Genomic DNA, 27,881 nt, shown 5'->3' on the forward strand with positions numbered 1-27,881 from the left:
CAACTCATTTCTTTAAAAATGTTGTATAATATCCTAAAAATGTTGTATAATAGTGTCCAATAATGGACACTAAGGTTATTCCAGTTTTGCAACCAGAGGCACTATAAATATTTGTGAATGGGTGCTGAAGTGCACATGTATATATATAACACCAGTACTTTTCTTTCTTTAAAAAAAGCCTTTGAAGTAGCACTTTTGGATAAAAAGATAAGTACATCCTTTTAATTTTAATAGACAACACCATATTCCATCTGTAAAAGTTGTAGCAATCAACTCACAATCATTACATGAGTTTATGTTCCCATATCCTTGGATTCTGAGCAAAAAATACAGGACAAGGTGTTTTCTAACCACCATGAAAAAAAAAAAAACCCAACCAACAAACCCCCCAAAACAAAAAATTATTTCAGATTTACTAGCAAGAATTCTGTGTGGGGTCCTACTGATAACCTTAGTAAAGAAAAACATAAAATAGCAAAGGACTACTTGAGTCCTTTAAGGCAAAGTCACTAAAGAGAAAAGAAAGTTCTAGGAAAGTAGACTAATTTAGGTTTAAGAAACTCAAATAAAAAGAGAAAGAAGCACAAAGCTAAATCAAGAAACCAGCTCTGTTCATATAGTTTTCCTCCATTTCAGATTCTTAGGCTCTGAAGCTTTGAAGGTAACTGGTTTATAAAAACATGTAAGAATGGATCACTGTGACTCGCTGACACTTGAAGTATGTATGTATCTCCCAGATTACCAACTAAAATACACTGGATCCAAGTTTTCCAGATTAGGATGACAGAGAAACCAACAGGGCAAAGTAGTAGAAACAGTTTACCTCTTTTAACGGAGAAAATAATAACTATTATTTATAGCAGCATAGATGACTTAATTATCTACAATAACAAATAAGTAAAAAACAGCAACAACAACAAAAAATATCTATCACCTATCTATCTATCTAGGACCAAAAACAAAACCAAAAAAAAATATTTTAGAGTATGCAACCAATGACAGTACTAAAAAAGATCTTGCTTAGGCTTCTGATATAATTTATTAGATTTAACAAGCATATAAAAATTGGCATTTGGAGAAAAGGTATGCTACAAGGCAGAAATAAAAAATTTTAAATGGTAAGCATAATAGATAATACAATGAGGTAATCAAGAATTATCTCTTAACTAAAATTAACTATATTTTTACTTCACTAATTAAATACCCTATTTACATTGTTAATGTTTTTAACTACAAAATGGTCTTAAAATGGTTACTATACTTATGAAGCAACTATTACACATCAAAAGTAATTACTAGTTACCTTTGAGACAGTAGGTGCTTTATTCTCTTTTGGAGCAGTAAAGTGTTTTCTTTTCTCTTCTGACCTATAAGTTTTTATTTCTTCTTCTCCCTTCGCAGTTCTCCATTCTTCTTGCCTACTGAATGAACATTAAAAGCCACATGTTAGTCTAGAATTTTTACAACTGATATCTCACCTAAAGGAATATTAGTGTCAGAGAGGAAATTGTACTCCCAATTTTTTCTTTTCAGATGAAGGCATGTGACAAAGATTTGAGTTAAAATTCATAGATCATGTGCCCTGGACATTTGGCATTAAATGACTGAAACAGTGGAAAGACAAATTTTGACTAAAAGAACTTGATACTACTGGTTCTGCTACATTTTTCAGCAAATTAAGTATTAGGTTCTGGAAACATGGTTATATTTCTGAGACAACTGCTCCCAGGGTTACAAATTGTATTTATTTTGGAAATATTTTGTTAGGGTAAGGTTTATACTGTAATAATCTTGCGTGCCATATAAATAGCTAGAATCTTTAAAAAGGTGGCGGGGGGAGGGGAGGGCACAGTGCACAACAGAACCTTCAGGTTGAACTAACATAACTCCTAAAGGCCCAAAAGAACCACTTTCTCTCCAGTGAAAGGTAGATCAGGCTTCATCTACTGAAAAACTTCAACTCTACCCAGGAATCAAGCTGAAATTGAGCAACAGAAAAAGTTGACTTTCAACATTAACTGTGAACTGTAATTTCATGAAACCTGAACTCACAAGGACAAGAGAATTTTAATCTTTAATTCTTCACAATTTTCAAATTTTTGAACTACGAAATTAAAAACTGAATTGTAGTGAATCTTTGAATTATAATTCTTCCCGGAGATTTCACCATAGAGAGTTAATATTCAAATTTGGAACAGCTCTATAAGGTTTTTGTTTTTGTTTTTAGTAGAGTGTATTAATTTCATTTTACTTAACTGTAAAATTCTCTATTGCAGCTGGTCTTAATTCTGAATGGAAAATGAGTTAATTCAAATTTTATGCAAAGAATGGCTTTGATTTAATTTATCAGTTCTTAACAATTTATATGTTGTTTTTTAAAGTAAACTTTTTGTTGAGATAATTGTAATTCATATACAGTTGTGATCTGTACAAAAAATAATTGAGATTTTTTTGTATCCTTTACCCAGTTTCTTCCAATGCTGTTATCTTGCAAAACTACAGTACAATATCACAATATGGATGTTGACACTGGTACAACCCATCAACATTCAAAAGTCTCCAGTTTTACCTCTACTCATGTGTTATGTGTTTTTACTTCTACCCAAGTTTACCACACATGTAGGTTTATGTTTCTATCACCCCAGTCAAGATACAGAACATTCCCATCACCATAAAGATTCCTTGTAGTGCCATTTTAATAATCTCACCCATCTTTATCTCCTCCTCCTCCTCCTCCTCCTCCTCAGCGCTCCCTCTTCCCAATGTCTAGCAATTGCTAATTATGTTCTCTATTCTATACTTTGTCATTTCAAGATTAGTCCATAACCCTTAATACTGATTTTTCACTCAACACAATACCCTGAAAAGTTATTCAAGTAGTTCTATCAAAAGGCTGTTTCTTTTTCTTATAGCAGAGTAGTATTTCATGAGGTTGATACACCAGTTTGTTTAACCACACACCTACTAAAGAACATCTCAGTTGTTTCTAGGTTTTGGCTACTACAAATAAAGCTGCTATACATTAATATACAGGTTTTTATGTGAACCTAAGTTTTAATTTCTTTGGAATAAATCCCCAAGTGTGTAATCACTGTTAACTGCATATTTAGATTTTTAAAGTGCAAAACTGTTTTGCACAGTGGCTGTTAAATTTTAACATTCCCATCAACAATACACAAGTGATCCAGTCTCTCCAAACCTCTCCAGCAGCTGGTCCTGTCACTGTATTTTAGCCATTCTGATAGGTATACACAAATTATTTCACTGAGGTTTCAATTTGCATTTCACTAATGGCTAATGATGTTCAATATCCTTTCGTGTGCTTATCTGCCATCTGTATATCTTCTGACAAAATGCCTATTCATGTCTTTGTCCACCTTCTGATTGAACTGCTTTGTTTACTGTTGAGTTGAGAGTTCTTTCTGTATTATAGATGTCAGTCCTTTGTTGGCTATGTGTTTAGACTTAATTTTAATTAACATACTATTCTGACCCCCTTAAGAGCCTTCCAGGAGCAAACTTTAAACTACCTACCAAAGAGTATATCCCAGGAAGATTTTCAAAGGAAAAATATTAATTTTGGGGGGCAAAGTTCCAGGAAGGTCAAATATCCTAACTAATAGTCATAATCTTTCTTGCACATAACCTTAGTGGTTACACCCAATTTAAAAAAAAAGGTTAAAAGGAGAAGGATATTTGGAAAGAAACAAATATTCCCCATTCCTCATGTCCTGTACAGGAATCTCTACCAACAACTAGCAACCCACTCCTGGCCTCTTTTCACTTTCTGCTCATTTTTCTCCAGAAGAGAAGTGAACTAATTCTGGAAGAAAAAACCAGCCTAGCAACATACATATTCTGCTCTGCCTTTTAAAGAAGTAAACCAGCTGCTTCTCCATGGGGAGAAATGCTATCACCCAGTGTTACCTGTGTTTGCAGTTCAACATTAGAAAGCACACTTTCGTGGAGGTTTAAAAAAAAAAAAAAAAAAGCGCCATATTGTGCACAGCTGTATCAGTAATAAAACCTAATACTGTGATTTCCTATCTTAATCTTTTGTGTTTTCAATTACTTCAGAACTACTGTTTAACATATGGGTGTTATTTATTGCATGCTCCTGAAACCCTAACTTAAAAATTAAGAATTTTTTAAGAATTAAAAAGTGAACAGGAATCCAATTAATTTTTATTAAGGATAACTGGGAACATTTTTCATCAAATAATTATTTTTGAAATTTATACTTTAGGTGTATATTTAATCCTACCCTAAGTTTGAAGTATTGTCCAAAGAGCACAATCTATATAAACATTCACATTCAAAAGTATTTATTTTAATTATAGATGCTCCTTTATTTATGATGGGGTTGTCTTGATAAATCCATCATTAAGTTGAAAATACTGGAAGTCAAAAATGCACTTAATACACTTAAATTACTCAATATCATAGCTTGACCTGGCCTACCTTAAATATGCTAGAACACCATACCAAAAAAAAAAAAAAAAGGCTGGCAACACATACTATACATTGTTTGCTGTCACGACTGCATGCCTGACAGTGAGCTGCAACTCACTGCTGCTGCCCAGCCAGCATCATGAGCAGGTTTCATACCACATATCACTAGTTCGAGAAAAGATCAAAATTCGAAGTATGGTTTCTGTTGAATACAAATCATTTACACACCATCATAAAGTCAAAAAAAATTTAAGTTCAGGAAGGTCTGTATATAATTACTATTATCTTTTCAGTTTTAGAACTAGAAAATCCTAAAATCAAATTCACATTTTGGTCTTTATTTTCTTTTTAATAGTTATTGTAAGTAGTGAGTATTCACTGGGTTCAAATAGATCACATTCATGAATATTCCATTACTAAAAGGTAAAAAAAAAAAACAAACCACTGGATATAAAGTTCCCTAATAGCATGAACCTCAAGAATAAGATTATATCAAATCAATACATTTAAATTTATGAAGGTATATATTTCTGTATAAATTTGAAAAGAATTATTTTAATACATAAAATATTTATACTGTATTACCAATAAAAATAATTTTTACTACACCTCTGAACGATATGAGTAAAATCCATAAAAAACTTATTTGTAACAAATTTATGAAGTGTTTTAGGCTACAGTTAATTAAGACAAAATAAGATTTAAATACGCTACTGAATAATTTCCTATTTGGTCAATCCAAATTTATGATTTTCTCCTATTAACTTTGACACATCCCCTTCTCATATTATTTACATGTATCATTCTAGAAAATAACACATATTGAAATTTAATTTTTCTCCAGTCATAAATAGTTTAAAACAGTAGCTTTTCAGATAAATTTCAAATAAATTACCGAGCTGAAAAGGTACTTTGAAGTCTATAATTCAAAATGAACACAAACAACTGAGGTACATAAAAATTCACAACTCTACTTACCTTGCTACACCAGCTGAAAGCTCAGGCACTACCACTCTCCGACTCCACGCTACAAGATCCCGTTCTGTGGCTATTTCACTCCTTGGTGCATTGCTGTGCATTTGCCGTACCCCTTCAATTTGTCCACTACGCCTTAGCCCTATATTTGGTGGTGAATGAACCTCTGAGGTAGAGCTTAGAGAACCTAAATGAAAAATACAGTAAGTTCTATTTAGAGACACTTCTCCATTACCTTACAAGAGGAAAAAATAAATCTATACAAGCCTCCAAATGAAATCTCATATTGTGGCAAATAATAAATTATCAAATCAGGAACTAAACCACAGGCAAAAGTTTAATAAAAACAGAACACGGTTATTCAGTTGACCAGGGATGTTAATGAATCTTAACGACTAACTGTTAAGGCATAAAGATGTAAAACAATTACTTTAAAAAATGCTCACCAAGTATTTTGGGGGTAACTACATAAAAACCAGAAACAGACAAACCCAAGGACATTTATGTTCATAAATTTTCTTTAACTTTTTTCCTTAAAGTTTAATAATAAACAAAGGTGATCAGATATTTGAGAATATGGCTTTGAATACATTCCATAAATTACTGAAAACATTTTAAAAATTTTTCTAAGTTCTACGTGTTATTATAGGAAATTTAGAAGAATATACATATTAAAAGCTCATTGTCTTAAGTTTAAAACTTTATACTAGAACATTTTCTTAGCTCATTAAATATTCTTCAAAACACAATCATTTGGGTTGCCTAATACTTCATTTTATACATTGAAATAATTCATTTAATCTCTTCTCTACTGTTGAAGTTTTAGACTGTTTCAGCTTTTTAAATGTTCCACCTCGAAGAATTACATCTTACCTCTATTTAATCGGCTGGTGTTACTGACACTAGTTTCACCGGAACGTCTCAGGTCTTGCTCCTGTTGTAGTCTTTGAATCATGCTGTCCAGTGGACTGATCTCCTGATTTGCTTGCTGACTTAAAACTTGGTTCAGTCCTATGTAATAACACGCAAAATGCTAAAGAAACTTAGTCAACTACTCAAACCATTTCACTCATTTACCTCACTTTCAGTCCAGAAGTAAATGTAAATTTTGTTTGTGTGAAAGACCTAAAATTATCAACTGTAAGTGATGGGAGTAAATGGAAATATATCCCCCTCAATCTTAATTTTTTAAAAACAAAAATGATGATATTGGAGTGTTTATCATGATTCAGGCACTCATAAAATCGTTACAACTCAATTACGTATGTATGATTGCAGGTAAGAAAACCAAAATAACTACTTAAAGTCAATAAAAGTAGGATGTCATCTTTGATCATAGACTTTTTTAAAAAGGCAAATCTTTACCAACTTTCTCAAAAAATCTTTACTGCTTAATTTATTTCACCAGTATCTACAAACTATGTGCTAGGAAATACACCAAAGAACTGAGGATCCAGTGATGAGTGGGAAACATCAAGCTTCCTGATCTTCAGGAAGCAATCTAATAGGGAAATTGAACAATAAACCAATATAGAAATACAGGTTGTAAAAAAGTTAAAATAAAGATGATGACAAGAGAAAATATGAAGAGATAAAGAAACTACTTATGGTGAATCACAAAGGACAAAGGAGCCCTCTTTGAGAAGGCAGCATTTGAGCTTCCACTTATAAAGAAAAAATCCTCAACATATTGGCAAACAGCATCCAGCAATACTCTAAAAAGATCATATATCATGATCAAGTGGGATTCCCCCCAGGGATGCATGGATGGTACAATATTCGCAAATCAATAAACATAATACATCACACAAACAAAAGGAAAGACCGAAATCACATGAACACAGCAACAGATATGGAAAAGGCATTTGACAAGGTATAGCGCCCATTTACGATAAAAACACTCGGCAAAGTGGGAGTAGAGGGAGCGTACCTCAAAATAATAAAGGCCATATACAAGAGACCTACAGCCAACATTATACTCAAAGGGCACTCTAAAAGCTTTCCCACTAACATCAGAAAGAAGACAAGGGTGTCTGCTTTTACCACTTCTATTCAACAAAGTACTGGAAGTATTCTGTGAATAGAAGTACTATTCACAGCGATCAGACAAGAAAAAGAAATAAAAGGTATCCAAATTGGAAAGGAGGAAGTAACACTGTTATTCTTTGCAGATGACATGATAGTGTATATAGAAAACCCTATAGATGCCACCAAAAAACTACTCAACCAATAAGTGAATTTGGCAAAAAAGCAAGACACACAGTCAATACTCAGAAATTAAAGGCATTTTTGCACACCAAAAATACCAGAAACAAGTATCAGGAAAAAAAATCCCATTTGCTATAGCAACAGGAGAAACAAAGTACCTAGGAATAAACCTAATCAAGGAGGTAAAAGACCTGTACTCAGAAAACTACACAACACTGAAGAAAGAAATTAAGGAAGACACAAATGAATGGAAGCATATACTGTGTTCATGGATTGGAAGAATTAACATCATCAAAATGTTCATACTACCAAAACAATACACAGATTCAATGCAATCTCTATTAAAATACCAATGACATATTTCACAGATACAGAGCAAACATTTCAAAAATTTATATGGAACCATAAATGACCCTGAATAGCCACAGCAATTTTAAGAAAGAAAAACAAAGTAGGAGGGATCATAATACCTGACATCAAACTATATTATAAGGCCACTCTAATCAAAACAGTCTGGTTTGATTAGTCTAATCAAAACTGGCATAAGAACAGACACATATATCAATGGAACAGAATAGAGAGCCCAGAAATAAACCCATGTCTCCAGGGTCAATTAATATTTGACAAAGGGGGTAGGGGCATAGAATAGAGTCAAAACAGCCTCTTCAACAAATGGCGTTGGGAAATCTAAAGGGCAACATGCAAAAAAAGAAACTTGACCACTAACTTACACCATGCACAAAAATAAACTCAAGATGGATAAAAGACTGAAATATAAGTCATGACACCATGAAAGTCCCAGAGGAGAACACAGGCAGGAAAATTTCAGATATTCCACACAGCATATTTTCAACAATAGAAAATCCCTAGAGCAAGGGATATAAACGAAAGAATGCATAAATGGGACTACATCAAATTAAAAAGCTTCTGCACAGGTAAAGAAAATATCAGCAAAATGAAAAGGGAACTAACCATATAGGAAAATACATTTGCCAACGATACCTTGGACAAACGTTTGATCTCCAAAATATATAAAGAACTCACACAACTCCACTCCAGGAAAACAAAAAATCCAATTGAAAAACGGGAAAAGGACCTGAACAGACACTTCTCCAAGAAGGACACTCAGAGTGTCCACAAACATATTAAAGGACACTCAGTATCACTAGTCATCTGAGAGATGCAAATTAAAACCACAATGAGATACCACTTCACACTGGTCAGAGTGGCCATCATTAACAAATCAACAAACAACGAGTGCTGGCGAGGCTGTGGAGAAAAGGGAACCCTAGTACATTGTTGGTGGGAATGCAGACTGCTACAGCCACTGTAGAAAACAGTTTGGAATTTGCTCAAAAACTAAGATGGAACTGCCTTTTGACCTGACAATTCCACTGCTGGGACTATACCCTCAGAATCCTGAAACACCAATTCAAAAGAACCTATGCATCCCAATGTTCACAGCAGTGTTATTTACAATAGCCAAGGGCTGGAAACAGCCTAAGTTCCCATCAGTAAACAAGTGGATCAAAAAACTATGGTACATTTACACAATGGAAAACTATGCAGCAGAAAGAAAGAAGGAGCTTCTACCCTTCATGACAGCATGGATGGAACTGGAGGACATTATGCTTAGTGAAATTAAGCCAGGTGGTGAACGACAAATACCATATGATTTCACCTATAAGTGAACCCTAATCAACAAAAAAAAAAACCAAGCAAGCAAAATAGAACCAGAGACATGGAAATAAAGAACAAACTGACAGTGACCAGAGTGGTGGAGGGAGGGGATAATGGGGGAAAGAAGGGGAAGGGTCAAGTCAAGGAACATGTATAAAGGCCCCACGGGCAAGGACAACAGGGGGAGGATTGAATGTGGGAGATGCGGGGCGGGTAGGGCAGGGGAAAGTAATAGGGGGAACATGGGGACAACTGTAATTGAACAACAATTAAAAAAGAAAGAGAATTAATAATCTATGTGAGGAGCTAGAGTAAGAACACTCCAGACAGAGTCAATACAAAGACACTTGATGTAGGGAGGAACTTAGTGTGTTTTAACCTACTCTAGTTTTCCAGCATCCACTATCATCTGTACCAGTCCTATGGGGCTACTTGACTCTTACTCTCCTAATAGATAAACGCTTTTATGTTTTGGAGCTTTTGACTACAATACTTCCACTTCAGGTATACACGTAATAAACACTAACTTATCCTTCAAGCACCAACTAAAATGGCATCTCCATGACATTTCTTATGTGAAATCTTTCCCAATATGTGGAAAGTTTTTTTTATCCTGAAAAAGTAAGCTGTTATCCTGTTTCAATTTATCAAACAATACGTACATGTCTTAGTGCTCAGTTCAATATAGAAAGAAAACCTAGTAGATAATTCCTCAAAAGCATGGACTGTCTTATTTATCTTAATATTCTAACTCTAAATCTAGCACAAAGATAGACATATAAATATGTTCAATCCTGTTAAATGAATAAAAAATGTTTAAGTGTTATGAGATATAAGAAAGCATTGACATGAGAGTAGAGAAAGGGGCAATTAATATGAGTTATGAAAGTACAGAAGAGAAGATTCGATGAGATTGGACTTTTTGAGTGAGCTGGGAAAATATGATACAAAAGATATTATGCAATAAAGAAGTAGAGTAATTAAAGGACAAAGGAAGAGGAAAATACATGTATTAAGCACATAATGTTATATAAGAGTAAACTAAAATTCAATGGGATAAAAAAACTTGTCCATGACCATAAAGCTAGAAAGTGGTAAAAGCAGACAAAGGTAAAAGTTAAAATGCCTGTGCAATCTTCTTTCCTGATATGCTGCTAGCAAAAAAATCACATGTGAACATTGATGAATGTTTTGATATAGTTCAAGTTGACAACATTGAAGTGTATTGCCCAGTGGAAACATAACAAAACTGCATTCACGCCTATTTATCATTACAATAGTTGTCATCTATTTTTACCTTTTAATTTCCAAAATTTTATTATATATCTAGATTTGCAAATAGAAATTATTAGAAATGATGCTGAGTTTTTCAAAAAGTACATGTTTTGTTCTATTTTTGTATTAAATCTTAACTGATGAAATGATATTTACCCTGAATTCTGTGATGTAGAACACTTAAAAATTCAGTGACTCCTTCTGAAGTCACAATTATTGCTTTGGGTTCTCTTGTGTCCCTGTACTAATAACCAGTGTTCATTTTATTTTCAAGATCAAGTCCACTTTTTACTCTAAGGTCAGCTTAGTATGGAAGAAAGAACAATGGAGTGGGAGTCAGGCTCCACTGTGATTCCCTGTGATTCCATGTACTTTAACTTGAACAACACGACAGTGTTGTTTTCATTTTCTAACACTTTTAGAATTGAGATACCATAGTTATAAGGATTAAATGAGAATATTTATTTCAGCCCTTTATACACTGTTAAACGGAGGAAAAAAGTAAGTATCACATAAGATAAGTAGCAGTATATTTTAGTAAGTGAGTCCTTTCCTCATTTCCTTTTGCCTAAAATCCCAGCCTAGGTACCTATTCAGGGACATGGGTAAGATCTGATTCTTGCCAGTTCCCTCTCTAAGAGACCGAAGGCATTTATCTTCATTTCAGTCCTATTACCAAGGTTTCTATAATAATTGAGATTTCTCTAATCTGAATGCCTGCCTAGACTTCTTGAATACTACCTATTCTTAGATTCTCTGAGTCTATGCTGTGTCCATATATTGAGGCATTTTAATTTCACATACTCCAAATATTCAGGTCTGCTGGACTGTACTATTTTCTACAAGTAGCAGCAGAGACTATTCATTTAATGATTCTCCTCACCCTCCATCCTGAGTGGGCATGTCTAGTTCCAAGAGCAGCCCTTCCTATCCATTATGTCCACCTTCATGGCAATTTCATGCCCACTCCTTTAAGAAAAAGTAAGAAGTGGATTCTCTATAATGCAATGAAATTGGTTTTTCTGTGCTGTTTACAGAATCTAAATTCGTTATTTTCAAGTTACTCTTTATATATTATATCCCATATGTGTCCTTTAAATCTACTTGCTCATTATGCTGGAGTCAAGAACTTAAAATATTTTCATAAACATTTTCTTAAAGACTTTATTTTTTAGAGAGAAGGGAAGGAAAAATAGAGGGAGAGAAACATCAATGTGTGGTTGTCTCTCTTGCACCCTCTACAGGGGGCCTGGCCTGCAACCCAGACATGTGCCCTGACTAGAAAACAAACCAGCGACCCTTTGGTTCGCAGGCCAGCACTCAATCCACTGAGCCACACCAGCCAGGTATTTTCATAAACATTTTTAAAGCCTAAAATATAACAGAAAAATTTGTAAGTTCAAAACTGGTTTAAACTTCTTTAAAGAGTCCATTATTTCCACTTAATAAATTAATGCTGCACAGAAGGTATCCAAAGACCTTGTTCCATTTAAACTCCCATTCAACCAATGTCACTCCAATAATTTTATTTTAAAAAACCACCTCATTCAATACCATAACAACTCATTTGGCATTCACCCTCCATTACTTCACTAATAGCTCTCAACTCTTTTCATCTCTACCTTACATATAAACTTTTAAAAGTTTATCACTTTTTAAAACAATCTTCAATGTGAATAGGCTATCTAGTCTTCGTTTCTCTCTCATGTCATGCTATTAACTTCTTAATAATATTTATCACAATTTTAAAGCATGTATCTGTTTATAACTGTGTTTATTAATCTAACTGCTCCGTAAGAGCAAGGAGTATGACTGTGTAATTCACTACTGAATAACACAGCTTAGCAGGTGTCAGGGAGAGAGAATATTGTCAACATATGTTGCTGAATAAATAAATAAATAAGTTGATTCATTTCATATCAAATATAGGAATTTATCCTGTTAGTCTCTAGAAGTTATAAATGGATACAGGCCAAATTATTACTTTAAATCTTCAAAGTTCTTAATTATCTTGCAATACCTAAGTAGTATTCAAAAAACTTTAAAGAAATAGACCAACAGCAGTAAGGGGGGAGGAGAGAAGTGGGACTATTGGAAAGAAGGTAAAGGGATTGGTCAAGGATCATATATGAAGCACCCATGGACAGGAACAATGGATTGAGACTGACTATGGAAGTGTGGGGGCAGGCTGGGTAAAGGGAGGCAAAGGGAGAAATAATTGGAACTGTAAAATATAAACATTAAAAAAACTTCAGAGAAGTTACAAAGTAAGGTTACTTCTCATTTGTTCAAAACAATTAAAAACAAAGTGTTACCCAATTAACAATCTTACAAAATTTCCCCAGAAAAAGAAAAATTTGCTTGACTATGAAAATTATCATTTACCTGAGGAAGTTACTCCCATCTGAGGGATGAGCTGCTCTTCCCTGCAATTTTCACGACCAGGAACTAATCTCTGATATCTTGATGGATGAGGGTTACCATCAACATCAACCAAAAAAGGGGGAGGCATGAGATGAGGTGCTTGCTGAGTCTGTTCATCTAACACAAAATTGTTGGCATCACGAATAAGGGGCCGATAATCACTATGAAAGAACATCTGATCTGCTATCTATAAAAAGAAAGGACCATAAAAGATTGAAAATATGAAATTGTATCATTATAAACTGCTAATAGAAGGCAAACATTTTAATCATCATACTGAGCAACAATATTCTTTTCTTGAATTAATTATAAATAAATATTTATGTTTTCTACATTAAATTTTATGATCAGAAAAGTAGCTGCTTTGAATTTTCTTTGGAACAAGAAAGAGATTGTTCACATACAATATAGGTTATATAATTTCAAATGTCATGATAAAATCAAATCTAGGTATAAATTTTCCAGTGGTACAATTACTTTTACAGAGCTACCATGCTTTCTCTACTGTTTAATTACTAAATATGGTAATGTTTTTTAGCATTTTGCAAAGGGAAATCATTAAACTCTGAATTAAACTCTTTAATGACATCACTTACACAATTTAAGAAAATCCTTAAGTTTACAGTAAAAATGATTTATGTAATATTAATATAAAAATTTAATGGCCGAATTTTCTAAGAGTTAATAAACATCTTTCTAAAATTCTAAAATATAAAATTATTAAGATGAACTCATGCCTGATATATCTGTAACTTCAAAATTTTATTGGTTAATTTGGAATTTCTTAAACTAAACCATGAGGTATGCAATTTTTATAATCATCTTTTATACCACTTTACTGCAAATAGCAATTTTAATCTTTTCATCACTAGTCTTAAGTCTTTAATATTTAAAATCATTAGCTACCATCAGTATGCCATACATATTTGAGAACCACATAAAAGCCACAGATTTGTAGCCAGATAAATGCGTATCATCCCTATAAATAAAATATTCTACATAATTTCGAAGAGTTTGTTTATGAATAATATAGCCCATCTCCAGCTTATATGTTCCAACTTTAAGAACTGCAACCTAGATTGCTCTAGCAGGCTAAATAAGTATAAAATTATCCCTTCTGCAATATACAGATTATATTTATACCTATTTTAAATATGATCTAATTATTATCTAATGTCTATTACAGAAAAAAGATCTAAAAACTATTGTCTTCATCCTGGTCTCCAAAACATAAGTCTCCAAACTATTTAAAATATGATTCTTCTATATGTTGATATATTCTTCAAATATGCTAAAAGCATAAATGATTCCCACCCAGCCTCCTCCATCAAAATACAATCATTAAACATACAGGGATTAAAAAAAAAAAAAGAAGATAATATAGTCATTACACCCTACCTTGTCATATTTGCTACTGGAGCCAAAGCCAAAAATTAAAAGATGTCCATGAGAGTCTGTGCATGCAAAATGCTGACCATCAGGAGAGCATTTGCAGTCAAATACTGCACCATGTCCTTGGCCTTCAATCTGAAATGTATTTAACCAGCAATCAAAAAATTGACATTAAAAAATAAAAAACTGGTCACTACTGTTAATAGAATTTTATGATGACATAAGTATACATCCTTATGAAGTGAAGAAGTATAACACACACAGTGCAGTAACAAAGTTTGTGAATATTTATGAAAAGTGCCAGATTAAAAGTTTTGAAAAGTAAATTGTTCTATTTATCCACAGACCAGACACAGTTCAGGAAATAAAACACTACCAATCTCCCCCACCCATAGAATTCTGCTTCATGTCTTTAACCCAGACTTAGAATGTAACTGAGCCTTACATTCCGTCTTATCTGCATTTAATGAAGCCCTTTCGGCAAAGGCTGACAACGTGTAGTAACAATATCATTTTTTTCCTTTGGTAACTGTTGGAACTAGTAGCCAGAGATCACTGCTTACAAGACACTTTTTTTTTTCCTTTTGGTAATAGGGTCCCTTGATGGTCTACTCATGTTTTAAATGGTGAATTTCAAAGGTTAAAGAAAAGGTTTTTTTTACCTGATAATTGTTTTCTGTTTTCCAGTTCCATTAATCCAGAACGAATGGGTTTCTCCCTGCAACCTGTCAATCAAACAGAGGTGGCCAATCACCACTCTGAATTTTTTTTGCTCTCAGTGCTTCTTCAGACTATGTTCCAGTTGAAAACTTCTTTAGCAGTGTTCTGAAAGAGGTAAAAATTCTACCCTATCTAAAGCACATCTAGGGACTGAATTTCAGAAAGAAATTAAAAGAGGGAGTTGACTCCCTAAAAAATAACAACTAAGGATGATTTTCAACAAATGCGATTGGATTTCTGGATTAGCAGAATCGGAACACACACACATTATCAGGTAAGAAATACCTCCTCTCTGTTCCGGTATCCACTGATCTAGAACAAATTGAATTTTATTAGTAATATCCCAACATCCCAGGAAATGCTTGGAAAAGAGAGAAGTGGTAATTTTCTTCTTCAGTGTTAAAAATACAGCATAGGGATGAATATGCAATTCACCAAATACAGAAGTGAAATTAAAATTTAGAAAAAGAACAGTTGCTTTCTCAAGGAAAGTTTACATTTCGGTCAACAGAGGAAATATCACTTTAAAAAGAAGGATTCTCCCTAATACATTTAGAATAGCACAAATAAGGTTTCCTCAAAACACAAACAAACAAACACACACACTAGTTTTTCCTTTGGCTTGACGGAAAGAAGAAACAAGCCCTCTGGTGTTTATTAAAACTGTTTTGGATAGAGATAATAATGAAAAAGAAGTAATTTTCCTCAAAATTTAATCATATGAAAGAAATTTTGTGAATTTATCTAATGTCTACAATACTTGCAGATTTACCATAAAAAGCAAGAAAATGAATCCTAAGTGAAATAGGATCATTTCTTGGTTGTGAAGAAAGTTGGAGGATAAGACAGCAGAGGAAGGAAACTCTAAGTCCCTTAAAACTATTCAAAGACAAGAAAGAATATAACTATTTCTCCAGATTAACATACAGGCACTAATCGCTACTTAACTTACTATTTGCCAAAATTGAAAGACTGTAAGCAGAAATGTCAAAATTCAAATCTCTATTTTTCTATGTTTTCCAAGCAAATAAAAAGTTAATTGAACTGATAAATTAAGTAACCACATCAACACATTTTATCTCTAAATAGAATTTAACATCAAAAATTCAAGATAAAGACTTAAAATTGCATTGACCATGTGTTGCTGGATGTTTTATCTTGGTTCATAACTTTCACAGACGAGAAAACAAAAAACACAACTACTTTATAAATATACTCTAATATAATAAATGCTTCCTGAACTAATATTATTTTGAGTCTAAATTTATAATTCTAAGGATACAGAACTGAGAAGAGATTTGAAAGAAGTCTGACTCAGCAGAAAGAAGTCTTACTCAGCAATGTCAAAAAGTAATTTGATACACATTCAGAAGCATGGCATCCTTCATGTGATATTTAGACAATCTTGCTCCACATTTTTGGGGGGGTTGTTGGGGAGGCATGTGTGAGTATTAGTCAACCCTAAAATCATGCTATCTACCAATGCTGCCACATTTACAGTTCATAGATCTCTTAAAAAAAAAAAAAAAAAGAAAGAAAGAAAGAAAAGAAATACCTGGGAGACACAGAACTTATAAAGCTGTAAAAAAAACCAAAGAAAAAATAGCAACCCTATTGAAGATCACTATGTTTCCTATATAACACATGCCATTGTGAATATGGCACCAATTCGCTTTGTGCAAGGCATCTATCTGCGTAATTTCAAAGTGAATTTTATTTTGACAAAATCAGAAAATAGAAAAAAAGTACACTAAGATATATTTGGCTTTAACTTATTCATCAAGGAAGGCACTGAAAGTATCTGCATATTACTACTCAGAAACCAATTAGAAAAAGTGCAATGACTTTGTTAATTAAAATGCCAAATTTCTTTGGTAATGGCTTTTCAGATAACCAACACCCATAACTACAAAATGCAGACAAGGCTTTTCAGTTAATACAAAACAGGAAAATATTTTACTTTCCCTATATAATAAATATATCCTGTTTTGATTTATGCTACACTAAAGCAAACCAAAAAAAAAAAGGTTAAATATTTCTCTCTGAAAAGAATTTCATTTTCTTAAACAGGGGTCAAAGTATTTATAAGAACTTTCAAAGAAAAAAAACTAATGTACTATTTTAATATGTATAACTGAAAGGCAATAAAGCTTGTATTTAAAAACCAAAAGGAAAAAATATCCTCTCTATCCATATTAAAGTTAGGCCTATCACAAAATCAAATGTATTGCTTAACAACAGAATAAGTGAATATAAAATTTAATACTGTATATAACTTATGCTAGAACTATTGCAGCTTTAGTAAATTAAAAACAGAAAAAGAGAAAGTGTCAAAATGAGTAAATTGTAGGTGAATCAATCCTAATAAAATCAAATATGCTTCCTAAACATTATAGACATGTTAATAATCACCACTTAATAAAAACTGAACACATTAAATCACAATAAAAGCTGATAAAACATCCAAGAGACAATATTTACTAAATAATGCAAAAATTTCAAGAATAGGAGTTAAAAGAAAATATAAAAATATATTCAGAGATTAAGTAAAGAAGTTTTTTGTTTTGTTTTTTCAAAGCAAAAGATGAAAGGAACAGACAAGTTAAAATAACGACTCCTCTGTAAGAAAATTCTCATACTAACTAAAGAATGCTAGAAATATTTCCAAGAAATGATGATGACAGAAGTGTCAAGTTAGTGAAGAATATTAGTATCTTTTCAACTCACAACTTCTAATATAATTTTTGTGAAGTGGAAAGGTGATTAAGTAAGTAAACAGGAGTGAGGCCTAAGACCCAAGAGACCTTTCCTCTAGGAATGACCAAATCACCTAGCCTGTGAAATGATAGTGATAATTTGCGTCCTATCTAGTTCTAAAATCCTTGTATGCAGTATTCAGGGTGGTTTTTTGGAAGAACCAGACAATTCTAGAAATGAGGTATGCTAAAAGCACTAGAATGAAGACTAAATTATAGGGTCTAAATTATATCAATCATGAGGAACATACATACCACTGAATATGAGAAGTTTGTACTCCTAAAAGAACACAAAACAGATCAAGAAGGTGAAAAATGAACTATCTTAAGCAGAATCATCCTGTTATCGAACTATTCCAAGTCTATGATCAGTGTTAGTTTTTTTGGTCTCATTCATACTTTTAATATACCATTTATTAGAAGGGAACATCTTACCTAGAAAATACTCCACAATTTAAAACTGTGAGTCATTTAAAATACCCCAATAATTTTATGTGATAGACTCAGAAAGTCTTTCCTTGCATATAAAGAACTTTTAAAGTCTATCAACCTGGGGGAAAATAAAGTTAATTAAGAATGTACACTAGGTACTGAAGACAGTCAATACCATATGTATGACTAAAACATGCTTTGGCAACTTTCTAATTGTTAACAATAGTTACAGTGTAAACAAATGTATCTTAAACAAATGTATCTTAACGGAAGCTATCCACACTCTTTAATAGTCTAGGAGTCATCAAAGATCATTGCTGAATTAATGTTTCTTTTAATATTGAAAATTCTTTATGGTAACATTATTACATATGAATTAAAGATAGCTATTTAGAAAGTGGTGTGGGGAAGGCAGAGACAAATGTATTTGAAAAAATAAATAAATTAATAAAAAATAGCTATTTAAAGTAAGTGGTGTCAAATAAATTTACATAAAAAGCTAACTGCTGTAACTAGCTTGATAAAACCAGTATAGAAAAATGATTTTAAAGAATCAACTCATTTCAAAAAAATACACTACCAAAATAACTCATTTTCAAATTTAACAGCATTTTGTTTGTTAAATTGCCACTGTGTTAACTATTCTTTATGCTTACAACATGAGACCATATTCTTATTTTTCTAAGGGAAGCAATACTATTTATCAAGTCCTCCTTGAAATGAATTCTCCTCTTTCAGTCTCTATGACATGATGTCTTACATACTCTATAGAGACTGGGATCTCTGCCACACTGCTACATAAGACTATTTCAAAAAGTTTAGTTTTAAGCCCCCCTACACTGCCTTCTCTATCACCATGAGACAGTAAACACTATTCTATAAGAAAGACTTTAACATTTCTTTCTCTTTACTCCTAGCCCCTCTATGTATTCTATTTCCAAGTGCATTCTGGCCATTTCTATAGAGTCCAATACTATGCCAGAATAAACATATAAAAATAAACTTAAAAAATCACTTTTCCTTCACATCTTTATATTTTCCTTTAATATCAGTGTTAACAAAATCACCTAAGCTCAATACTCTTAACAAATTTTATTAAATCTATCACTCTCCAGTCGTAATCCTTCTACCAGTCAACAAAATACCAAGATACACAGACACACATATATATTTTATTTTTTATTTCCTCCACAAATTTCCTACATACCCCTTTAATGCTTTTTCTCCTTGCAACGAAAACATGTTTTCATGCTTTCAGTAATGAAAGTAGTTCTTCCCCCACTTATCCAATTTTATACCTGAAATACTACTACTACTACTTGCATTCAAAATATTTTTCTCTTAAGTTTATGGAATATAAATATGTTTCACCAAAAATCGCCACTGTGTTAACTATTCTTTATGCTCACAACATGAGGCCATAAACAATTCACCTCAACTTCATGCTTTTCATTTTTATCAGCCATTTTTCAAAATCTATTCCAGACAAATTTTGTAAACTGCTCTATGAACATGTCTTAGTATTTGTGACTTGGTTATTTATAATATTCCATTTCTTTATAAAATTACCTTTTTTACTGATTCAATTGTTATGATTTCTCAAGGCATAATTTCAATTCTTCCTCCTTAGCAAAACCTCTGGCCATACCCCTAAGTGATCTCTACATCTTTAGATATAAGAATTACCCTTTCTTATATGCATGGTACCATTTGAAACTATCAATACTTTTTTCAGCTGTATTTCATCTTCCCAATTTAACTGCATGCTGGCTAAAAACAAGTACCACATCTTATTCTCCCTTATGGTCTCCGTATTTTGTGTTCACAAACAAAACAGCACTCAAATACTGCTTATCAAAATGTCTTCACCTGTGTTTATACTATACATAATTTAAGTGCTTTCCCTTATAACTATTAAATCTTTAATACCTTTGTGATATCAACTCACAGAGCACGTCAAAGAATTACAACATAAACATAATTCCCCAAATACAGTGTAACAAGCTAGAGAGACAAACTCACATTCATGGCAACAAATTTTAAGGTATGTATTTGATATCAAGATACAGATGAGAAAGAGAAAGACAGAATCTAAAGCACCCTAGAAACCTGAAAGACACTGGCAATAACTAAAGTTTATAATCAAAAGACTGAAGGTTAATTCCTTACCCAGAAAGGTTGAAACAAAGACTGGAAGCATCAAAGAATCCTTTTAACACAGAGAGTGCTGATATGACATCTTGTTAGGTGATGATAGATAGGTAATGAGATTGACAGGAAAGAAGGAAGGAAGGAAGGAAGGAAGGAAAGAGGGGGAGGAACAGAGGGAGAGAGGGAGAGAGAGGGAGGGAGGGGGGAGGGAGGGAGGCGGGGGAGGGAGGGAGGGAGGGAGAGGGAGGGGGGAGAGAGAGAGAGAGAGAGAGAGAGAGATCTTGAAATCTGGATTTACAAGAGAACATGACATGAGATATACCTATTTTAAGCTTTTCATTCTCCCTTTCCCAGATGCACACAGCTACAATTGTCTAAAAACTAAAATAGAGGTCACACTGAGAACATGGTCATGTCAGAAGTATACATGTGCAAAAATTCTGAGTGGTGGATTGGCAGCCTCTGCTTGTTTGGAACGTTGCAAGGAGAATTTATTGTTCTGGATTAGTGGACACTGGAACATTTTTTTTTCACTCTCAAGTAAAAGAAAGGTTAACAATTATAAAAAGAAAAAAATAATTAAATAAAATTGTTATTTGGAACTTACCCATAAAACAACAAAAACAAAGCAAAAACCAAATTCAGTAAAACCGCTTTCTAGCAAAAGGCATATTGTACTCTTCAGTTAAAATCAGAACCAGACAAGAGGCAACCAGAAGAGCTTTGAACATGACAGAAATTGACATGAGAGAGAAATTCATAAACATAGGTAGAACAATAGATATAGAGAAAAAAAGAGAGCAGGAAAGATAAAGCAAAAGCACAAGATACACAAGAAAAACTACTAATGTGGAATCTACAAGTCCCACTCCAAACATATTTTATTTACTATCTAATGATCAAATAGCCTAGCGTTAAGAAATTTAAAAGTTTCTTTTCATATATTTTCAAATGAACTTAATATTCACTTAAACTTATAATAAAACTTAGCTGTACTTTGATAATTTAAGCAAAAAAAGGCTTGAAAACAACTTTGTAAACTTAGAAACATTATGGTTATATAAACTTCTAAACTTGCCTACCTCTTTCAGGGAATTAAAATATTTATAAAAGCTCTTGACTTCAGAGAATTTTCACACATTTTCAAGTTATTTCTGGGAATAATTTATCTGCCTTTCAGTAATTAACTTGGGTTTAGAGACTTTAAACTAGAATTAGAACAATTCTCATTAAAACAAATCTATACTATATACCTCCTGCCACTATCAAACAAAAATTCATGAGCTTGCTAACTATGCCCAGTTAAAAATACTCTTAATATACACTTTCTGCCTTCAATAAAATGTCCAAATATACTCCATTTTTGCACTGAACACTCAAGTTACATAAGGACTGTTGAGCTGAAACATGAGTAATTTACATAGTTTTAATTTAAAAGAATGTATGTAGGTAAGTCAGGTTTAAGGCCTAGAATTCAAGTTCTTTCAAGAAAGCATAAATTTGTCTGATGTTTGTAACATTCTTGACAATATTCTCTTTAGCTTCTTTCTTTGGTTCATTAAAAGAAAAAGTTCCAATGTTTCTACCTTATAAATTATGCTTTTCCAACAAATGCTTTTAAAAGTTTATTTTAGGATTATTTCATTTTTAAAGATGAGACAAGGGGGAGAGGGAGTGCGAGGAATATGCACTGTCTATTCTACTTCATACCCTATGTCATTTGTCATATACTTCTTATAAAAAACAAAAATAAAAACAAATCTAGCATCCACTCTTCAACTGCTTTTATTATTCAGAGCTTCTATTAAGAGCAAAGCTAGCAGTGAAAATAATAAAAATGATTCTATCACTTTTTATAGATAATACTACTAACAAGTTGAGAATCCATTTATAAGATTTGGAAATGAAATATATTAGGAAATTACACAAGCATACCAATTAAATATCTTTATTTCGATTCTCAATCTCAAACCTTTTGTTTATAAATTTCGGTGATCCTAAAATAAAGTATGAGATTTTTTAAAGTGTTGTCATAGCTTGGCTGCAGAAAAAAGAAAGAAATCAAAATATTTATCTGAATGATGAATATCAGTGTAATATTAAAATATCAACACTCAATATTTTAAATTTATAAAATATATGAATAAATTTATTTGTTAAAATATAATTATTATATAGCAAACACAGTCATTTAAAAATTGAAGGGCTTTTTAATGATATGGAACTTTTTACTATTCCTAAAATTTTAAAAAACAATTTTAATTTCTGTAATAGATAAGGAAAATACGATAAAATGCTGATTAATACAAAATAATTATTACATAATTTCATTACCTTTTACAGAGGTATGTATTTCAAGTGGAAAATTCAATTATCATAAAAAGAGGAACTGATATTAAAACAGTATTTTCAAAATATACTTAATAAAACCTGCATTTTTATAAGAATGTTTATAAAATTTTTGTTCTTTCAAAGTTCATTTTTTTTCACTTGTGATTCTTTTCACTAAATTATTTTATTGATTTGAGAGAAAGAGACAGAGAGAGAGAAAAAACACTGATTGGTTGTTTCACTTATTTATGCATTCATTGGTTGATTCTTGTGTGTGCCCTGAACAGTGATCAAACCCCACAACCTTGGCACATTAGGACAACACTTTAACCAACTGAGCTAATCTGCCAGAACTAAAGGCACAATTTACATTCCTTACTTTCTGGACTTAGGTTTAATGGTGAATTTTCTTATTCATGTTATAAGTTTGATTTTAAAACACAAAATATTAATCTTAATAATGTTATACTTTCATATCTAAACTTACACCATAACTAGTCTCTCCACATAGGGCACAAAAATAATATTTACTAATTTGAACCTATGATTATTAGCACTTAATGCCAGGGATTAAATTTGTACTGTATCAACTTTTATGGTATTTTAGTAACACCAAACTTAATTATTAGCTGCAGAGCCGAATAGTTATAACTCTAGCCAAAATTCAACATTCATGTTAGTGGATAGTAAACACAAGCTTCTACTTCTCCCTCAAATTGTTTTATTTTCTTAATAGCAATGCTGGATGCTTTATCTTCCATCTGCCCATAGATTTAAAAAACAAAACAAAACAAAACAAAAAACAGTAAAAAGCAAAAACTAGGGCACTTGGATAACTTAAGAGACAGAAAAAAAATCATCAAGCTAAATTATATCTCAAAAAATCTACTCAGATTTAGTATCATTATGAAAATATTTTCCCAAGCCATACCTCTAACTAGGAGAGTTGGACATTGGCTATCCAGTGACTAAACACAACTAGAGTTATCATTAAGAACAAAAAAACAAAGGTTTAAATCCCTAGTACCTGTATAATAGCTTTGTGACCTAGCTGACCCTGGGCAAAGCACTTACCTCTGTAAAATTTCTCTATTTGCAAAACCAGTAATAAAATCTACTCTGACTGTATTACCAGGTTTTCATGAGACCCAAGTAAGGTAATATGTAGAAGTACTTTGGAAGCCTTTAAAAATCACCCACAAAATTAAAGAGTATCTTCATGTTAATGAGACAGAGTAGCTCATTTTCTGTTTTGTTTAATGTAGTATATATTTTTAATCCTTTCTGGTTATGTTATTCTCACAGTTTGAAGAATCTATGGATAATGTCCAATTCTACTTATTACACATATTTGTTTCTTCTGACATTTAAAGGCTTCTCATCTCATTCAAAAATAGGAGAAATATCCTTATCTACACCATTTATTAAACAATAAACAATTTTCAATGCAGTAATGTAACTAAATCCTTAGCTAATTTCAAAGCATATACAATATAATATGGGTGACTTCTACTCCTGATTATATCATTAATTTGTAATGGTCTAAGAGTAAATCACTTCAATCTCCAGGTGCTACAATTTCTGTATCTACTGATAAGGTGTACTATTAGTGTGATCAATTTATTTGACGGGAAAAAAATTCACCTTTATAACTTAAAGGTAAAAATAATATTCAGTATGAGAAAACTTTCCTTCTAAACACTCTACTAATATACCAATACCCTCTGAAAACATTAAATTACCAAATAAAGTCACTAATATATGTATAGACCACAAATCGTTTTCTTTAGAAACTATAAAGACAAAATGAAAAATGGCTAATTTCCTTATTCAACAAGATGTCCCAAAAAGAAGCAAACCAAAAACACAAAAGGTGAAAAAATTATTTACAACATATTTAAGGATTTGCTTTTTAAAAAAATCTCCTTTATACTTATAATCACTAAGGAAATCCATCCATCACTGACAATTTTACCCCAAATAATTAACACTATATTTTTGGAAAAATAAGAATTTGACAAATCTTTCTTAACTTATTGTGCAATAAGGCATATCAATAAAGACAGCTAGAGTTAATTCCTTTATTAATAAGAATTCCTTTTATGTTCTGTTTACTCCTCCTTCACACTGTTTTTATTGACTTCTTACTACGTATAAGTAACTTTACTATGATTATCAACCAAGTACGCTATCACTGTCATGAAATTTTTTCACAAACTATTATATTTCACAAGGCTGTTTTGTGAAAACAATTTTGTTTGCAAAATAATTCTAACCATGCACACTATTAATTGTATTGTTTTATAATTTATTACCAAAGATTTCTATCCATGATTTTTCAAACAATTTAAATATACCAAAATAGGAGAAACACATTTTTTGTTATCTTTGCTGAAGGGTATCACTGATAAATATAGGAAGCAGAGTAAAAGCATGTAATTAAACAGTAATATTTAAGGAGCACATCAAACAGTGGTTAGAGAGAAATGAAAATGCTGCAGAATAAGGTGTTTATGACACTAAACCACTGCAATTCAAATACTCAGCAAAATACAGTAAAAATCTGTGTAAGCAGCAAAATATGGAGGAAAAAGCACTTAATCCCAAATAAATATTTAATGTAACTTCATAAAAGGCAAGAATTCCTGATTCTTTACCTTAATTTTAAAATGGGTGTATTTTAATTAAATTATGTTGTACTATAGGACTACTGATGAAGTATAACACAATATAAATATTTATTTATAATTTCTTCACATAGTTTTCTCAACTTGTCTTACCTATAATGTATCTTCATACTCGAGTTTCTCATCAAAGTTTCACTGTTAAAACTATTTTAAAAATTAACTGTTATCACAAATAAGTTATTTTAAAAAATAACAGCTATTTGTGATAACAGCTGTTATCACAAATAAGTTATTTAAAAAATAACAGCTATAAAAAAGAAAATATGTACAACTTTAATATGTACAATATTTAATTCTTTTAAATTTAAGTGTGGAATAAGTAACTTTTTGAAACTAAAGTCAAAATAATGACAAAACATATTCATAAATGGATTTCCTTTGTGATATGCAGAGTACCGGAATTAAGATGTCCCCAAACCTTTAATAGCTATGAAGAGGCTGATAATTACCATATTAAAATAGGATCGAATTTTGACTCCTCTTGCCAGATCCCATACTATGACGTTTCCATCATGACCAGCAGAAAAGAGAACTCTTGGATCAAATGGGTGTGGCTCAAGAACAAATACCTCATCTTCATGGCCCTGAAATATTTTGAAGTAGCAAAGAATTATAAATATTAGAACAGAAATTCAATCGAACACCAATACGGAAACAGTTTTAGAACCTGAGTTGTAAGACTTATTAAAGTGGCAAAAATCTTCATTTATCAATGTAAAATAATGAAGTTGAGCTAATATCACTGTCCAAGTAAACTATTACTTGGTTAAAACATGCAAATACTATTGATGTAGCCCTAACACACTAAAAAGCCAGCAACAATCTATATTTCCAAGCTAAACCCATTTAACTGCATTTTAAAATTATTTCCAATCTCCAGCAAAGGTGTGTTACCCATCTAGCACGTTAGAGATTTTAGCCAACATAATGACTTCATTCTACTATCAGTTTCAATACCAAATAAAATTAATCTTTTTTCTCACCATCAAGACATGAATTAGTTGACCCGTGTAAGAATTCCAAACTTTCAGAGTCATGTTATTAACTGCAGTTATAACTGTGTTGTCATGTCGATCCCAGGCCACCATAGTTACTTTCATCTTTGTGATTTTATCTTCTATTCCTTGAAGGTTTTGGCTAAAAGTGATGGAGGCAGTATTTGTTTACACTGACATTAAAATACCAGTATGACAAAAATCTAAATGTATTTCATAAAATTTATATTCATTAACGTAACTATCGCTTAACAGTGAAGAATACTTTGAATAAACAAGATGGCAAAAATCACTGCACTGAGTCAGCAAACCTAGGATTTCAGCACTCTTAAGCCCTTAAATATGACTTTGAATAAAAACTCTGTCATGCTGCTCTCCATCTTTGTTACTATCATCCCTGCTAATAGCTTTGTTCTCCCATCTAAGACTACTATATAGAAATATATATATAAAAAAATTTTTAAACATTAAAAACAAAATAACAGTTACAAGATATAATTACTGTTGGCTGAAGAAAACCATTGGATATACCACATCATCCCTCTGTAACAGATGAAACATTATAGTATGTTCTGCTTTTAAAAAAATAGTGAAACTTACAACTGTTCTTACATTATTCTTACTACCTTAAAGCTGAACTGAAAAAGAAATAAATGCAGGTCTTCTCATATATTGCAAAATCATTTCATAAAAATTGAAGCCTTTCATCTCCAGTAGCACCTCTAGTTATCAAGCAATCATTTTAACATGGACTATAATATACGTACTTTTATAGGCTTGAGAGTCATACCAACCGGTGTACAGCATACACTAAATGATCTATCTATATTTATGTATTTCAAATTTGATCTCTTACCCTGCTGGACGAGTAGCCATATCCAACAAAATGCTCTTCCATTCTCTTCGTTTAAATTGCCAAATACGTGCTGTCCCGTCACGACTCCCACTTACAAATCTGTATTAAAAGCACCCCACCCCCAAAAGAAAAAAAATGACACAATTTACTGAAATGTACTTTCCAAGAGGTGTTTTCTTAAAATACTCAAGAAGACAGAACTCATCTTTACTTAAATCAATTAAAATTACTTTATCAGATATTTACTGCAAAACTGAGCACTTTGGAAACATTGTAGGCTTTTTAAAATTTTATATACACGTATTCTAATATGCGTGGATAGGTTTCAAAAATAATGTTCAAAAGGGTTTCAGGGCCATTGTTTACTAGCTTAGAAATAGAATTAGTATTTTCCAATGGAAAAATACCGACCTTCCTCTCAATATTAATGACCATGACTTGTTCTACTTAAAGTTCTTAGAAATACCTTTCTTTTATTTTAAAACAAGAACATAGGAAAACCAGTTCTGCCTCAATTATTACATTGTAATCTATTTCTAATGTCTAC

At 32.0% G+C, this 27,881-nt stretch overlaps 1 protein-coding gene across 1 annotated transcript in view; it reads right to left on the minus strand.

Moving 5' to 3' along the window:
- Window positions 1-27,881, minus strand: part of PHIP (pleckstrin homology domain interacting protein) — a 130,266-nt gene that overhangs the window by 49,255 nt on the left and 53,130 nt on the right. Inside the window, exons 13-20 of the mRNA XM_054569644.1 lie at window positions 27,335-27,433; window positions 26,467-26,620; window positions 25,933-26,067; window positions 14,413-14,541; window positions 12,976-13,201; window positions 6,301-6,438; window positions 5,431-5,614; window positions 1,304-1,421 (exon numbers count right to left, since the gene is read on the minus strand). Of these exons, the coding sequence (XP_054425619.1) occupies window positions 1,304-1,421; window positions 5,431-5,614; window positions 6,301-6,438; window positions 12,976-13,201; window positions 14,413-14,541; window positions 25,933-26,067; window positions 26,467-26,620; window positions 27,335-27,433 (1,183 nt within the window). The remainder of the gene's footprint in view (window positions 1-1,303; window positions 1,422-5,430; window positions 5,615-6,300; window positions 6,439-12,975; window positions 13,202-14,412; window positions 14,542-25,932; window positions 26,068-26,466; window positions 26,621-27,334; window positions 27,434-27,881) is intronic.

Source organism: Pteronotus mesoamericanus, unplaced genomic scaffold (assembly GCF_021234165.1).
Source record: "Pteronotus mesoamericanus isolate MK-2021 breed Mesoamerican mustached bat unplaced genomic scaffold, CSHL_Meso_final contig_20, whole genome shotgun sequence".
NCBI classification, from domain to species: domain Eukaryota; kingdom Metazoa; phylum Chordata; class Mammalia; order Chiroptera; family Mormoopidae; genus Pteronotus; species Pteronotus mesoamericanus.